General features: G+C 35.0%; 1 protein-coding gene across 4 annotated transcripts in view; it reads right to left on the bottom strand.

The window, feature by feature from the left end:
• Nucleotides 1-1,958: 1,958 nt before the first annotated feature.
• Nucleotides 1,959-18,120, bottom strand: part of ESCO1 (establishment of sister chromatid cohesion N-acetyltransferase 1) — a 40,481-nt gene continuing 24,319 nt past the window's right edge. Inside the window, exons 6-9 of one of the 4 annotated variants that reach the window (XM_061169496.1) lie at nt 13,737-13,826; nt 11,052-11,195; nt 8,442-8,629; nt 1,959-3,114 (exon numbers count right to left, since the gene is read on the bottom strand). In XM_061169496.1, coding sequence (XP_061025479.1) covers nt 2,967-3,114; nt 8,442-8,629; nt 11,052-11,195; nt 13,737-13,826 — 570 coding nt within the window. In that variant the 3' untranslated portion in view covers nt 1,959-2,966. Of the gene's footprint in view, nt 3,115-4,029; nt 4,369-8,441; nt 8,630-11,051; nt 11,196-13,736; nt 13,827-14,378; nt 14,503-18,120 lie in introns of those variants that run through there. The other 3 variants (XM_061169497.1, XR_009697348.1, XR_009697349.1) reach the window with 3 other exon arrangements.

The following is an 18,120-nucleotide window of genomic DNA, read 5'->3' as shown; positions in this document are numbered from 1 at the left end:
TGCTGGTGAACTACAGCTAGGCAGGAATGTGGCCGTGTTCCTACCCAGACGCCCTAGCTGGGCAGCCATGCAAAATAAGCAACAATTAAAATATCACTGCATGTCTACTGTACTTACTGTTCTTACGATACATGCTTTTAGTAGATACACCAAATGCACTCTTGCATGTTACCAACTGGTAAAATACTGATTTTTATAATGCTTACAAAATGAAATAAAACCATTGTATGTCCATGCAGACAAGGGCATAACCCCTAAGAGCTCATGGTTCCTGTCTATACTGGTGGTTCCTATAATGTCCATACACTAGACATTTTTATAATGGACCAACAACTATTCAAGGGTAGCAGAGAAAAAATTTACAGGCACCTTTATATAATCAGCAATTACAGAATCAACCTGTTTCGATGTCTGTGGCCGTTAGTGTTTACTCACTGTGTCCACCAGTGCCTCCACCACTCCATAGAGACCGTTCTTCTGTCATCACTCTTCAGCCTTCAACTGTGGTGTGACAGTGTCGACCGTTCTTTGAGTCTTGGTTTCTACCACTCTCTTATAGTTCTTCCCTTGCATGTGCATTCTCAGGTGTTCCTCAATACTCTCTCCTACCCTCTCATTTCATAAACCTCAGGGTGGTGATCTCTTCTAAACCTTCAAATAACTAAATTAATAAATTTGCTTAGTTCAAACTTTTCCCAAACTCTAGATCTACATGTTCAGTTATATAGCAAATAGATATTTCCACTTGGAGATTCTGCAACCACCTTAAAATTGTGAGCAAAACTGAGCTCATCCTTCCCCATCTAATCTTGCCAACCTAGTTCTCCAGTATGCCCTTCTCAGTCAATTACCCAAATGAAAACTACCCTAGATTCTCCTGTCATGATCCTTCTCTGGTCAGTTATCAACTCTATCAATTCTTCAGTTTTATCTCCTCAGAGTTCATCTGTCTCCTCATCTTCACCCACACATCATAGGTTTAGCTCAGTTTTCAGCAACTTTCACAAAGACTGCTACTGTAAGCTCTTAATTATCGTCTAAGTTCTAGATTCCTCACTTGTAAACTCTACCTCATGGGGTTGTCATGATAATTAAATAAAATAATGCATCACTAAACACAAGGTATGACACATGGCAAACATTCAAATGTTAAGTATTATTAATAATTCTGTTCTTAGAGAAACAGCTAGATTGTAAAACTTATTTGAGGCGCTGTGTCTTTAATACAAACATGAAAAGAAACCGTTTTCCCACTAATGGTAACCTTTAAACCAACCAATAAATATAGCCTCTCTACTCCCAAGTCCCCTTGAAACCACCAAGTTTGGCTCCCCAAAGAAGCATACTATTGCTTATATGGAAATTGGGCCTGTATTATGAGATTAACAGTTACTAGGACATCTACACTACACCTGAAAATTTCATCCTGTTTTTAAAAAATTATGGTCTCTGTCAGGCAAACGTTGAGACCAGGGATAACTAGAAGAGTCTCAAGCCCAAAGAGAAAAGCAGTGTTGAGAGTTGGACCACCATGATGAATCAGAGGGAAATATTTACACTGCCTTACCACTCCACCCTATAAAGACTACAGAGCCTTACACCACTCTATTAATTTTAAAAGCACACATCTAAGGGTGATAAAATATATACCTGTCTGTTAATCATAGTTTACAAGCCCTAATTTTTCGCTGGTTTTAATTTCAGCTCATAAAATTAATCTATGTTAAATCACAGTGGCGCTTCACTCTTGGGCCATGGCTCTTTATTTCTTTGAAAGAGCAGAAAATTCTCATGTTAGGATCTTGTCTTTTGGAGATGTTACTGACATACTTATCCTATGGCAAACTGGTGAAAACTACCTTTTAAGAAGCCAGTGTTTTAATCTTATTTCAAGGTATCAAAACTAACAAACTTCCTGAAAAAGCACAATAATAATACACCATTATCACATTTATCACTTAGAAAAAGCTATCAAGTATTTTATTATTTTATTCTACATTATATACAGGTCATAAAAGGCCACAGCAGTTTTTCAACATATAAACCCTTTAAAAGTAGAGGGCACTATGAAGGATAGACAAGTATCAAAATGAAGTCCAATAATGAGGGCATATACCCAGTGTAGTATTTCTGAGGAGTAACGAAGCAGATACCAAGTCCTCCATATTTAGCTTGCAACTATTCCCCAGGTTTTTATAAATCTCTTTGGGACTGTTAACAGCTGAAGTGTGCCAGTTGCCATTTATTTTAAAAAGTGAAACCAGAATGAAAGAATAAATACAGTAGAGGGTACCATTCTAATTCTAGTCACTTACAGCTCTCCAAGAAGGAAAGCCTCAATTCTTTTCCACCTTCCACTTTTTGCTGCTGTCAAGAAGCGGAAAGAGAGAAATGGAAGAAAAAGTTCGGCTTTGCTTTTTTGTGAGGATTCTTCTAAATTATATACCAGACCCTTTACGAATTAGCTTTGAGTTCCTAAACAGGTCACATCACACCCTCCTTGAGTAATACTGCAAAAACATCGGTTTCCACTCTGTGAAAATACAGTCTTTAAAACTATAACTGGTATCAGCAGATCAATATAAAAAAATACAGTACCAAGCTACACTGGTATATTTCCATAATTAAGAACTTCAAAATATACTTATCACTGAGACCATAGTCCTTGCATTAGTTTCAGTCCACTATGAACAATTATCTGCTGCATGTAAACATGTCTAAATAACTATAGATAAAATACATCAATCATAAATTTCTGTAAAAGATAATAAAATATCTTCTTTAAAAAACAAAACAACAATAAGCAATTACTGCATTTTTTCCAATTTTATGAAAATGGAACAACCTTACAGTTGTTGCCAGTCCTGAGTTCATTGTAATAAAAATGGCCCTAGTTCCTGGTTAAAGTCAGCAACCAATCCATTCTCTTTAGTAGATGTCTTCTGTACTGCAGGCATGAATTTATTTTAGGTGCTATTTTGTCCATTAATAAAATTATATACCAGAAACTGACCAGTGCCACAGTACTGTGTTGCAAACAGTTTTCCATCAGGAGTAGGATCTGAGAAAGCAATTTCTTCTTTACTCAAGTATGAGCCATATATAAAGTTACTCCTATTAAAAAAAGGGGGGGGGAGAGTAGAAGGGTTTAAAAAAAAAAAGTATATTATTTTTAATCATTAAAATTGGAAAAACCTGTCAAATAAAATTTGAATAAAGACTTTAGGTAATGCTGTATATTCTAGAAACTTAAAAATAATTGTCTTATAAAAGCAATCATAGTTTTAAAAACATTTACCCAACACCTTTTCACGATAAAAATACTCCAACAACTCTAAATAGAAGGAACTTCCTCAACCTGATAAAGAGTATCAAAAGGCATCAAAGTTAATGGTAAAAGAAAGACTGAAAACTGTTCCTCAGACATCAGGAACAGGGTAATAAGGCTACGTCTGCTCACACCTCTTCTATTAAAACAGGAAAATTAGACAAGCAAAAGAAATAAGAAGCAACCACGTTGGAAAGGAAGAAGTAAAATTATCTCTTTTTACAGATGACATAATCTTTTATATACAAAAATCCTCCGGAATTCACAAAATAACTATTAGATCTAATAAAGAATGAGTTCAGCAAGTCTGTAGGATATAAGATCGATATTAAAAAATTAATTGTATTTCTATACACTTGCAATGAACAATTCAAAATGAAATTTAGAAAACAAGTCCATTTGCAATAACACTGAAAGAGTAAATACTTAGGATTAAATTTAGAGACATGCAAGACCTAAAAAATGATAACTATAGAGCGTTGTGGAAAGAAATTAAAGCCTACTTAAGTAAACAAAGACATCCCACGTTTATGAATCAGAAGACTTAATATTGCTAAAACGGCATTACTCTCCAAATTGATCTATACTGGGCTTCTCTGCAAAAATTAACAAGCTGGTCCTAAAATTCATATGAAAATGCAAGAGAAACTGAATAGTGAAAAGAATCTTAAAAAAGAACAAATTTATAGAACTCACATTTCCTTATTTCAAAACTTACAACAAATCTACAGTATTCCAGACAGTGGGCTGCCGGCATAAGAGACCAATGGAATAGAACTGAGTCCAGACACAAACCCTCACATTTATGATCAATCATTTTTTTAAATTTTTTTATTCTTGGCTGTGTTGGGTCTTCGTTTCTGTGCAAGGGCCCTCTCCAGTTGTGGCAAGCGGGGGCCACTCTTCATCGCAGTACGCGGGCCTCTTCACTATCGCGGCCTCTCTTGCTGCGGCGCGCAGGCTCAGTAATTGTGGCTCACGGGCCTAGTTGCTCCGCGGCATGTGGGATCTTCCCAGACCAGGGCCCGAACCCGTGTCCCCTGCATTAGCAAGCAGATTCTCAACCACTGCGCCACCAGGGAAGCCCGATCAATCATTTTTGACAAAGGTGGCAAGACCATTCAATGGGAAAGAAAAGTCTCTTTAATAAATGGTGCTGAAACAATTGGATATCCACATTGAAAAGAATGAAGTTGGATCTTGCCTCACATCATACACAAAAATTTACTTAAAATGGATCAAAGACCTAAATATAAGAACTAAAATTATAAACTCTTGAAAGAAAATACAGGCCTAAATCTTTGTGGCCTTGGATGAGGATATTGTTTCTTTGATATGTGACAAGAAAAAAAGATATGTAATTTGGAGTTCAAAATTAAAAACTTCTGTGCTTCAAAGAATAAGAAGAAGATGAAAGGACAATCATAAAATGGTAGAAAATATTTGCATATCATGTATCTGATAAGGGACTCATCTCCAGAATATATAAAGAACTATTACAACTCAACAAGAGAAAGACAAATGAACCAATTTAAAAATGGACATAGGATTGATTGAATAGGCATTTCTCTGAAGATATATATAAATGGCCAATAAACATCATTACCTATTACGGAAATGTAAATCAAAAACCACAATGAAATACCACTTCATACCCACTAGGATGGCTAAAAAGACAGATAATAACAAGTGTTGGTGAGAATGAGGAGAAATTAGAACCCTTGTAACATTGCTCGTGGAGTTGTAAAACAGTGCAGCCACTTTGCAAAATAGTTCAGCAGATCCTCAAAATGTTATATGGTTACCATATGGCCCAATTCTCCTACGTATGTACCAAAATAAATATACATATGCAAGTACTTCTCTCTTAACCAAGAGAAATAAAAATACACAGCCTTCCCTGGTGGCACAATGGTTAAGGATCCGCCTGCCAATGCAGGGGACGTGGGTTCGATCCCTGGTCAGGGAACTAAGATCCCACATGCTGCGGGGCAACAAAGCCCGCACGCCACAACTACTGAGCTCGTGCTCCTCAACGAGAGAGCCTGCATGCCATGCACTCTGGAGCCTGCGCCACAACTAGAGAAGAGAAAACCCACACGCCACAACTAGAGAGAAGCCCATGCCACAATGAAGAGCCTGCATGCCACAACATGCGCCACAACGAAAAATCCCACATGCTGCCATGAAGATCCCACATGCCACAACAAAGACCTGATGCAGCTAAATAAATAAATAAACATTAAAAAAAAAAAAAACAGTTCAGAATAGGCAAATCTATTGAGACAAAAGTAGATTATTGGTTGCCAGAAGCTGGGGGAGAAGGAAATGGGGAAATTGGGTATCAGGTTTTGGGGCGACCGAAGGAAATGTCTTAGAATTAGACAGTGGTGATGGTTACACAGCCTTCTAAATATACTAAAACCCAGTGAAGTGTCACTTTAAAAAGATGACCAAAAAGGCCACCTACTGAATGGGAGAGGATATTTGCAAATGATATATCCAGTAAGGAGTTAATACCCAAAATATACAGAGAACTCATACAACTCAACATCAAAAACAAAACCTGATTAAAACATGGGCAGAGAATCTGCAAAGGCATTTTCCCAAGGAAGACAAAAAGAGGGCCAACAGGCACATGGAAAGATGTCCAACATCACTAATCATCAGGGAAATGCAAATCAAAACCACAATGAGGTATCACCTCACACCTGTCGAAATGGCTATTTCAAAAAGACAACAAATATCAAGTGTTGGTGAGGATGTGGAGAAAAGGGAACACTCATGCACAGTTGGTAGAAATGTAAACTGGTGCAGCCACTATGGAAAACAGTATGGAAAGTCCTCAAAAAAATTAAAAATAGAACTACCATATATGACCATATAAATTCTACTCCTGAGTACTTACGCAAAGGAAAAAAAATACACATTAAAACAAATATATGCACCTCTGTGTTCATTGTAGCATTATTTACAATAGACAAGATATGAAAGCAACCTAAATGCCCATCAATAGATAAAGAAGATGTTGTGTGTATACACACAACCAGAGACATACACACAGACACAAACACACACACAACAGAATATTACTCAGCCACAAAAAAGAATGAAATCTTGCCATTTACAACAACACGGACGGACCTAGAGGGTGAAATAAGTTAAAGAAAGAAAAATGCTGTATGATTTCACTTATACGTGGAATCTAAGATGCAAAACAAATGAACAAACATAACAAAACAGAAACACAATTATAGATACACAGAACAAATAGGTGGTTGCCAGAGGGAAGGCGGGGGTGGGAGCGGGGTAGGGAGAAATAGGTGCAGGAGATTAAGAGGCACAAACTTCCAGTTGTAAAATAAATGAGTCAATGGTATGAAACGCACAGTATGGAGAATATAGTCAATAACTACGTAATATCTTTGTATGGTGACATATCTGTATCTAGACTTACTGTGGTGACCATTTTGAAATGTATAGAAATACGGAAACACTGTTGTGTAACAGGAACTAACATAGTGTTGTAGGTCAATTATACTTCAAATAAACAAACAAACTCATAAAAAGAGATCAGATTTATGATTACGAGAGGTGGGGATTTGGGGAGAGGGGGTATTCGATGAAGGCAGTCAAAAGGTATAAACTTCTCATTATAAGATAAATAAGTACTAGGGATGTAATGTATAACATGATAGAAACATAATTAGCACTGCTGTGTGTTGTATATGAAAGTTGTTAAGAGAGTAAATCCTAAGAGTTCTCATCACAAGGAAAAAAATTTTTCTATTTCTTTAATTTTGCAACTATATGAGATGGTGGATGTTCACTGCACTTATTGTGATCATCATGTCATGATGTATGTAAGTCACATCATTTGTTGCACACCTTAAACTTATACAGTGTTGTATGTCAATCATAATTCAATAAAATTGGAAGAAAAAATGGTTAATTAAAAACAAGATAAATTTTGTGCTATGTACTTATATCTCAATAAAGCTGTTATTTTTAAATGTTTTAAATTTTGCCAGGATATAGACTATTAGTAGAATTTTCATATTGTAATCGTAACAAGGTGAGATGGGTACATAAAGGAACAATAAATGAAAAAAGTTAGAAACCTCTATGGTTTTAACAGGAAGCTTAGAGTGGCAATCTCAGTATCATACAGAACAAACACAATGACTACAATGTTTTATGTTTTTATAAACTAGAACCCTCTTATGGTTTTGACAAGACCTAAGTTTTACAAGATTTAAAGGAGGGACAATACCCTCATTTAGGACAATTATTTAATCAGCTGCATTTTCCAGGTTTAGTTCTGAAAGAGCTAAAAATAGACCTGCCTCTTGTCAAGAGAAGGGTAGGTAGATCTAAGCCCTTCTGGATCACTACTCATTGATAAAATAAAAATAAGGGAGAGAGACCTGAAACACAGTAAGGCTCTAAGAGACTTAAGAGTCTTAGGATCTCACTTATAACAATAATGGATTATTTTGAAAGCTATACCTATAAGTAGTAGTAGATAGGTATTCTATGAATAAACAGACACAAGAGACGAACCTAAAAAACCTCATTTGCATGATTAATTTAAACCTCTTTCATTAATCCTTTAGCAAAGATGCTTTAAAGAGCAAAAAACATGTGATTTTCTGAATCTTCTCCTTTATACCTTTGATTAAAAATCAAGCAATAAAAGCAAGAAGAAAAACTATTAAGAGATTTAGATTATTTACAAATACTATTCTTAAGACAAATTTTCCCAAAAGCTAAACTCCCAAGAAACTTCCCATACTTCTTTGGTTATCTTTAAAATTCTCTAATATTGAACTCAGTTTGAAATAAGTGGGTTATTTTGGCCTGATATCATAGATGCAAATTAAAAAAGTTAAAATGGTTTAATAATACTTAACCAATAGTGCTTTCTTCCCCCTCAGGTTAACTTCACATAAAAAGCACTCACAGATCCAACATACTGACAATCTTATGCAGATTTTAAATTAATATAAATAAAGGTTACACATTTAAAATTAACTAAATGCCAATCTTTATATAAAACTCTGCTTAAATCCTAAACTACTGAAAATGACTTGAAGAATTACATTTAAGTTACCTTAGGCATTCAATCATGCGAGAAGCAATTTTCTTCCGACGCATCATGCTGAACACCCATATGCGGCTAATCCCACAGATTGCAGGCTCTGGCAATGTTGAGCAGCACCAGGCTTTTTGCCTTTCAAATCTGACTTTTTCTTCTTCTGACCTGATAACTGGAAGTTTTTCTTCTATAACTCTGTAGCCCTATATGTAGCAAAATAGGGGGAAAATTATAAACTTTATTTTTATTGGAGTAGAGTTGATTTACAATGTTGTGCCAGTCTCTGCTGCACGGCAAAGTGACTCCATTATACACACAGACATTGTTGGAGGGGCGAGAATTTTAAAGTGGGAATATTATTAAGCAACTGTCTAGTACTGACCTTAGTGAGGAGGTCACTACTGTTGTCTGGCTTCTTAACAAACTATGGGAACCACTTACGCTTTCACCCTCATTTTAGGAAATAAACAGACCTGGATCTACATTCTGTTCTAACTCACTAGTTATGTGACCATGAGATAAAGTTACTTAATTATGTTCTGGGTTCCTTACCAATAAATTGGAACTCTCCACCACCTCCTTCAGAGAATTGCTGAGATTAAATAAGGAAATATATACAAAGCAGCCTGCCATCACAGCTGGCACATAATAGGAACTGAATGCTAATTTTCTCTACCTCCCATATCCTAGGACCAGCAAAAGGACATGTTAAGAACTCGGCAGTCACAACTGTTTCTGGGACTGCTGCCATAGTTCTAGGGTTCACAGCTGTGCAGGAACTAGGATGAGGGATGGCAGAGGAATCAAGAGTTAAAAAGGTCCTTTCCCTATACTCCTACCTCTTAAAAAAATAAATAAATACTCTAAAAAAACATACATCTCTTCTGCCAGTCTAGTGGCCAAAAAGGGACATGGCTAGCCTTCTGATGGGACGTGGTACACAAGTTAAAACAATCAGACAACACAAGTGAGAGTTAACAAAGAACAAACAAGCAAATATTACACAACTATGTTCTATCTAAACACTGCTACAAGTCATTTTTGGAACTAGGTAGAATAAAAATTTAAAAAACACAAGGGTGGGGAGTTCCCTGATAGTCTAGTGGTTAGGACTCAGCGCTTTCACTGCCGTGGCCGATTCAATCCCTAGTCAGGGATCTGAGCTCCCGCAAGCTATGCAGCGTGGCAAAAAAAGAAAAAAAAAAAAAAAAAACCCCAGAAAACGACAAGGGTTTACTAAAGAACATTCATTGTGAACAACAACAAGCCAATAAAAAACTGTAAGAAACAGTCAAAAACAAGACAGATGTCTGCAATTTCTTTTAATGCTTAGTCATTTGCCAAACAGATGTAAGAATGCTCTATCATAAAATTTGCAAATATCTTTGTCACTGTGCAAATCTGACTTCAAATATTTAATTTCCCTCATCTAATTAACTTCATTTGTTTCAATCATCAATTTTTGTCTAAAAACTGATACTTCCCTCAAGTCGGTATCTTACTATTAACCCTCCTCAGGAGTAATAAATCATGCTAGTTGGAGTGAAATTAAGGGAGGTGAGTTGCTAAGGACAATCCTTAAACACACAACAGTTATTCAATACACACTGAAAGCACTGTGGCATTCAGGAAAATCAAGCATGACATTGTTGATATCTCTTAAAAGTGGGACAATCAAGACTCAGGGACCTATCAAGTGGATAAATGATAAAGCAAAGAATAAATCCACTGCAATGAAAAAATAAACCCACACGATTTGTACTATGCAAAAATTAACTCAATTACAGTATGGCAAGCTTCTATGAGTTAGTCATTTAATATCAAATTTGTATCTCCAAACTACTTTGTCAGCTATTTAAATCAAATTTGTAATTACAAACAGCAAGATTCATAAACTACACAATTTCAGGTTGAATTTTTTTAATGCAGCTTAACATATGGAAATTAACTCACGCAGATTTGTTTCGACTTTGTACTTTATTAGAAAATTTTATGATGAAGCATGCACTTGCAGGCAACTAAAAGATACTATTGTTTGTTTTTTTGCACAATTTGGCTCTTAAATACAAGCCAAGTCCTCATCTAGAGCTCAACCAAAGAAGTGGTGATCCACTGCAGGGGTGCGCAACTTTTCATAAAGGGCCAGGCAATAAGTATTTTAGGCTTTGCAGCATACCTGGCCTCTGTTGCAACTACTCAACTCAGTCTTTGTAGTGTGAAAGCAGCCACAGACAATATGTAAGCAAATGGGCATGGCTGTGTTACAATAAAACTTTATTAAAACAGGCTGGATTTTGCCTTCAGGCTGTAATTTGCCAACCCTTGATTTATTCCAGTGCTGAAGGGACTGAGACAGACATTACGTTAGCAGCCAACAAGGAAACTTCCCGAACAAAATTTAATAGTACTTTTGATTTATAGAATTTTTCTCTTATACTTTATACTGACTTGAGAAACTAATTCCCATGCAAGATACAACTCCACTGTAGTAAAGAATTACACACAGGAATTCTTGCATTCATACTCTTCCTTACATAAAATGCTGAAAAATTTACCAGGATTATGTTATTCCCGTAACTCCTTAAACACCATACTACATACGACCACTCTTTAAAAATCACTTACCCATTGGATATGTTCTGCAATTAGGCAACCAACTACTTTTTTGTCATTAGAAATAAAGAGAAGTGTTTTTGTTCTGGAATAGCACATTAGTGGAGCCTGCTGGAAACCTAAATCATTATCAACCATCTCTCTAATCTCGTCAACCTGCCAAATAAAGAACAATATTTTTTTTAACAACAAAAGCATTTTATATATGTAAAAATATACTATTTCAGTTCAATAAATTGAGTATATTATTCCAAGCAGGATATCCTCTGAAGAGTGCTTCTGAATGACTGTCCTGACCAATAAATGTTTTTCAAGCCCTGTGGACCAATTTGCAAAAGGAGGAAAGAATGGAGAGTAATGTCAAGCCCAGCAGTCTGGGAACAACAGGAGTGAGAGCTCCTGCAATAGGTAATAAGAACAAAGACTTCCCATTAGAAGGATCATGGGTTTGAGTATTGGAGAGAACTTCACTGAAATCTTTGCCAGGCAAGCCACACTTTTCTTCTTCGCAAGGCTTAATGAGTACTCTCATCAGTAAAATGCAGGTGAACACAGAGGACAGACATAAATGTTTACTCCTTATCAACCATTTATAGGCCAGACATTATGCAAAGCACTTTATCAATAGTATCTCATTTAAATCCAACACCTCTTAGAGGCTTATAGTTTCTTTTGCATATGGAAGAAATAAAATTCAAAAGTAACTTTCCCATGTCAGATATGGGACATCTAGAACCAAAAAGCTGGGATTTCTGGGATTTGAACCTATAATGTTAATATGGCATCAAACTGCTTCTGTTTACCTCCTAGAATTGTGGTCAAGGTCAAATACGATAAGCTCAAACTTTTATAGGTTCTCAAAGTCAAGATTTTTGTAGGCACTCAAACATTAGTTCCTTCCCCAGTTAAAAAATAATCTGCAAATATTCAGTCCAATAAACATTCACTTGTGACACTAAGTTTAAAATGCAAATAACACCTAAGAGGGTTAAGTACTCACACCTCTGACATGCAGAATACCATGTAATACATCTCTTATTCAGTGATGAAAACTTAAGTCCTCCTAATCCTAAAACAATATCCCACAATACAATACCTGACTCAGTTCCTAAAGGCAAATGACTCACAATTCCTTAGATTTTAATTTTTAACCTATTATGGGTTACTAACCAGTAACATACTGAATTGTATAGGTTACTAAGAGTCTGTCCTGAGAAATGAAAATGAGGAAATTAGAATTTCCTGTGGAGTCTTGGTAAGAAATGTCTGGATGCCACATGCAGTAAAGCAAAGTACCCACTGTGCATTTCCAAATGATAACAGTTGGAATTCCAAAAATTCCATAATTTAATTTTCATTTAGTCAATTACTAATCCAACATTAATTCAACAAGTATTTGTTTCTGTGCAAGGATCAATGTTTCAAATACAAGACAGGTTTATGTGCCATTCTAAATACTACTGTCTATACTGTTCAGCAGTGGTAACATGGGGGCTTATTTGAGTATCGGGTATTGTTCAGTTATATATTCAGGGTACCTGAAAAGTCAGGAACCACAGGATAAACTATACAAATGATCCTTGAACAACACAGGTTTGAACAGGATGGGTCCACTTTTACATGGATATTTTTCAGTAGTAAATACTTCAGTACTACATGGTCCGTGGTTGGTTGAATCCGAAGATACAGAGGAACCTAGCACACCGAATTATAAGTAGATTAACACTGCCTCCCCCAACCGTTGTTCAAGGATCAACTGTACTGTAAGTGGAATGTTAGCTATATTTTCAAATAACAGGTTCAAAGTGTTTTTCTTCAACCTCCCTTTCAGGTGAAGTATTCCTAAATCTAAAGAGGTCCAACTATTAACCTGAGAAAAGTAAATAAACTACTTTCTTTGTGTTTCTAGATATGTTGAAAACACTCTAGTTTAATTATGTTTTTCAGATAAACAATCAGACCCATTCCTTTACATTATGAGGTACTTCTGAAAAAGCATCTGGAGGAAAAACATTTTGAGTATATTATTTGAAAATGTAATTAATATATTCATTAAAAATAAGTTTGTCCTATGGTCTCCTGACATTTAGGGTACTCTATATAAATAAAATGGTTCCAGACTTCATTATCTCTCTGGTTCATTTCTCTGAACCCTAAATTGGACTAAAACCTGGCTCACACTAGATAAGAGGATTTTAAGTTTTCTCCATTACATTTATAAATCAGAATATATCTGATTGTCTACCTTAACATTACGATTACTTCATGTTTAACTTAAGGATAACTATGACCTACTACTATATCCCCTTCTGCAATAAGCTTTTATTTAGAAATTTACTCTCAGAATAAAATGACATTTATTAATTTTAATTTTATAAATTATGATTCAGATTTTTATTTTAATTTTGATTCTTGAAATCACTTATGTGGCATTATTCATTACTATGCCTTCATACCATCACTCAAATTACTGGTAATATGAGACAGTAATCAATCAATCCACTAAAAATTCATTTCACTTATGCTAGATACACTACAAAGTTAAAGCATAATTTTTCAGTTGGGTTGTGACTAAATGCTTATTTCTTGTTTTCAGAACTGGTTTTTAAATGTGCTCTGCCAGCAATAAGTTATACTCTTAAAATTAGCTGCAAAATTATACTATTCATTCTGTGTGAAATTTCACTGGAAATTTACCTTTTTCAGGGCATACTTTGGGTCTTCAGGAAGAACCATTATTATCCTGCCATCAGGATATTCAGCTAGAATTCTTTCTTTTTTCCAACCCTAGACATATATATTAAAAAAAAAGAATTAATTTTATTTAGCACATTTCACACATCATATTCATGTACAATAAGAAAAATATATCAATGTGTCTAAAAATCACAGACATGGAAAAGTATATGCTCGTTAATATTTATAAGACATGATAAATCAGCTAATCTGTATAATAGGTATAATACAAGCTAATTTCTCTCTACTATTCATTAAGAGATCTAATACCACAACAGCATTTCTAATTTATCATTTCCCATTTTAAATTAATTTTGAAAATGACACACCAAAAGCAAGCCCCTTAAGGGTCAGTGATTCCCAGCACCTAAAGGATAACTCACCCAGTTTCTTGATAAGAGAATTAAAGTCTTAAATTTCTTTGGAACATCGTTACCTCCACAAACAAACACTCATGGTTTTATGTCTGGCATGCCAAAGACCTCCAGGAGGTTTTAAATGAACTGATTTGCATGCAGTAGCCCAATATGTAAGGAATAATTTTTATTCTTATTGATCACAACTATCAAAGTCACAAGAAGGATACTATAAAAATATAACTACCTTCTAAGAATCTAATAGGGAAGGAGAGGCTACGTTGTGTGTATCTGAAGTTAAACATACTCAAAAAAAGAGAGGTAATAAACTCTTCTTCAGATCCACACTCGTGGTGATTAATGAGCAGAACCTGCATGAAAAAAAAAACAAAACAAAAGCCACTTAAATCTAGTAAGATGGGACTGAACCAGAGGTTAAAACTAGGAGCTTTGAAGTTAAAAATAAGTATAGAAGGAATGAGCTTAACTGGTTGTTCCATTTGTCTTACCCAACCAACTTTAAATAAAAATGCCTTTCAAGAAGCAACATGTACTTCTATTAAAGAAAACCAGCATCTTCTTTCTGAGATTTGTTTGAGAATATTAAAGCTCAATGAAACCAAGAAAAAGGCAACTATATTTTTAAAAATACTATGGCAAGTCTGAAAGGAGGCTGATTTTCTTAAATAATCCAGAATGGTCTTTTTGGGAGAGGGCAGGATCTTAGCTGGGGACAAAAAGTCTAGAAACAAACTTGGTATAAATCACAATTTGGATTAAAGTATTTAAAATCAGAATTTGTTTAAAAAATAGAGCACCCAAAGGTAAAGTAAAATTCAGACTATAATTATGATGGTAATGCGTTCCCAAGATTTGAGAAGAAAAAAGGAGCAGAAACAATAGTTACAGAGGTCATTTTTTTCAAACTAGAAACGAAATCTGAATCATATCCAGACTTGAATATAGGTAAATGCTTTTAAAAGGCTTAAAAGATATCACCCTCTTTAAAAACAAATTTACATTAATATGTTATTTTTGGGAAAAGTTTTAAAAATAAATCTATTTCACATAAAATGAAAATGGAGACTTTTCATTTTAAAAACTAAACGACAAATTCAATGAAAAGCTAGAATTTAAGTAACCCCAACTTATAACAAAGTCATACGTCCTGAACTGAATTACCTAAAGATAATTTGATAAGCTATTTTCCTACTGTCTTTAAAAATAACAATACTGGTCTAACGTCATTATATTGCACCGTAGGCACTAGATAAATTATTTTGCTTTACTGACTTTTTAGTACAAAACTTTCTCTTGAAACAAGTTGAGACTTGCATGTTCACGCAGGAAATGTTATCACAATTGGATTTGATACAATTTTTTAAAATGTTTTAAATATGATTGTTTTTTCATGTACATGTTAAGAAAGCAGGAATTGCAAAGGGCAGAGTTATTACTGCTTAGGTTTCTAATGTTCATGAAGACAGCATATTTAAGTGAAAACTTTTTAAGAGTTCTGGAATAAAATTTCAGGGTTTAAATCCCATTTCTTGGTAGTTACTAGCTATATGGTCTTGGGCGAATCACTGGAACTCTCATTGTTTCCTGACCTAGGCTATGGACAAAATCGCTGTCATCACATACATTACTTAGGAGTTTAGAGGACTGCATTTAAGAGATGATACCTCACAGAGAGTAGCCACTCAGTAACTCTTAGTAACTTCCACTCTACCTTCCTAATGGTATCAAACTAAAATCCATGTACTACTTTAAGAAAACACAATTAATAAAGTCCCCAAAGTTAAATACGACAATAAATTCAAATCCTGGACAAGGCAAAGATGAAAGAACCAAGTTGGCTAATATCTGTCAAATAAGATACTGAAGACATTTATATGCTTCAACTGCAGTTAACTCTTTCCTGGAGTCAATAACCACATGATCCTCCTATCTTTAGAATACTTAGATGAGATGAAATGTGTCTGCTACTTGAAACTGAGGCAGAGGTGGAGGTTTTGGGAAGGGTAAATGCAATTTAGAGGAAGAACCAAATAGCCACAGCTTTTTTTGCAAAGATATAAATTTCAATGCAGTGCATTTACACCTTTCACCTGTAGCTCTAACATGTTACACATATCCCTCTGTTAGCAAGTGGTATTTTCCAAACCCCAAATATTCTTAATTCACCCATCCGGCTACTGAAAAGCAGAACGCTTTACACTGCTGATAGCAATCAATGATTTTTTTTTTGCCCCAACCCCATTGTAGTTACTCTAGACTTCAGAGTCTAAAGAATGGAAGGGGTTTTTCCTCTTTTTCCATTTGAAAAAGATTACAATTGAAAACAAAATACATTGGGTGGTGAATATATTGATGTATAAAATTGTTGAAATTCATCAAACATTTAGATCTGTGCGTTCAAGTTATATACGTTCATACTAATCACTTCATAAAAGGCTGAATGGAAATACCCATGAAAGAATACCCTGAAAAATAAAACTAATAACCAGCTTTTCAAAAAAATTATCAACAAATATGGCAAGGAAAAAAAAAAAAAAAAGACCTAGAGGGAGAAACTTTAGATTAAAAGAGATTTAAGAGACATACCAACCAATGCAACATATGGACCTTAATTCAAACAGTATAGAAAATTAAGAGATATTTGGGGAGATTCTGAACCCTGAGGGAATATCTGATATTAAGGAATTAAATTTTAAAGGTGTGGTTATACTCTTTAAATCTTGTTTAAGGTAAAAAAAAAAAAAAAAAAAAAGAGTAATCTTTTCATCTTTTAAAAATACATATTTAAAAATATCCACTAAAATGATAATGTGACACCTGGGTTTCACTTTAAAATAATTAGGAGGGTTGGATGCAAGAAGATTTCCCATGAATTGTGACTTGTTAAAGCTAAGTGATGAGTACCTGGGGACTCACTGTTTGGTGGTGGGGATGGGGGGCGAGATGGGGTAGACTGTTTTGGAAAGTTCAAATCACCCATTGTCAAAACTGTGCCCAAGGCCCAAGGCTTGCTCAAATACCATTTATTCAGAAGTGAAAAATGAATGTCAAATGAATCCAGTCAGCAGAGTGGTTAGACCTGAGGCTGGGAAAAGCACTGACTGCAGTGGGGGCACAGAGCGGCTTCTGAGATGCTAGTGGTGTTTCTTGTCATGTGGGTGTTCACTTTGCAAAACTACACCATTAAGCTGAGCACTCATTATTTGGGTGCCTTTCTGTACATGCTGTATTTCAATTAAAATTTTACTTGAAATTACTAAAGGAATTTGAAAAACAGACATTTTTAGTTCGACAGCAAGTCTAACACTTTTTATATGTTGAAATAGATATATTCTAAATACCATCTCTTTTTAAAATTTTAAGTCTTCAGAAACAAAAATTAAAATTAACTCATTGAAAATTCGGTCACATGCTCTTTTTGACAGTACCCAAGGCAGAAAGCATAAAAAAACTGCAGAAAAACTGCATAAGAGAAACAAATTACAGACTCTTGAAATATATAAAAATATTTTGTTGAAATGAATTTTAAACGTAAATATGTACTTATGAATATTTTAAAAGTCAGCAAGGACATACACCAAAATATAAACAGAGGTTATCTGAGTGATTTAATTTTTTTCCTTTTAGTTTATCTGTATTTCCTGTTTTTTCTACTTTAATAAAATGGTATAATAAAAGTATTAATATACTTTAACTACCCCCAAGCAGCTGGTTTTAATTCATGTTTGGATACTTTGCAAAAATAATCTTGTATTAACAACAATAATGATGAAGATGTGTTTCCATGCCCTCTCCAGGCACACCACCTTTCCCGAATCTCCACGTGTTCACCAACCCAAAAGCTCTCTGAACCCTGTCCTTCTGGGTTTTTTGGAGGCTTCACTACAGAGGCAGGATTGATCAAATCATTGGCCACTGGTAACAGAACTCAATCTCCAGCCCCTCTCCCCTCCCCAGGATCAGGGTGT

Source organism: Eubalaena glacialis, chromosome 15, assembly GCF_028564815.1.
Source record: "Eubalaena glacialis isolate mEubGla1 chromosome 15, mEubGla1.1.hap2.+ XY, whole genome shotgun sequence".
Taxonomy (NCBI): domain Eukaryota; kingdom Metazoa; phylum Chordata; class Mammalia; order Artiodactyla; family Balaenidae; genus Eubalaena; species Eubalaena glacialis.
Note: the sequence above shows the minus strand (reverse complement) of the source record. Positions and strands in the feature narration are given on the sequence as shown.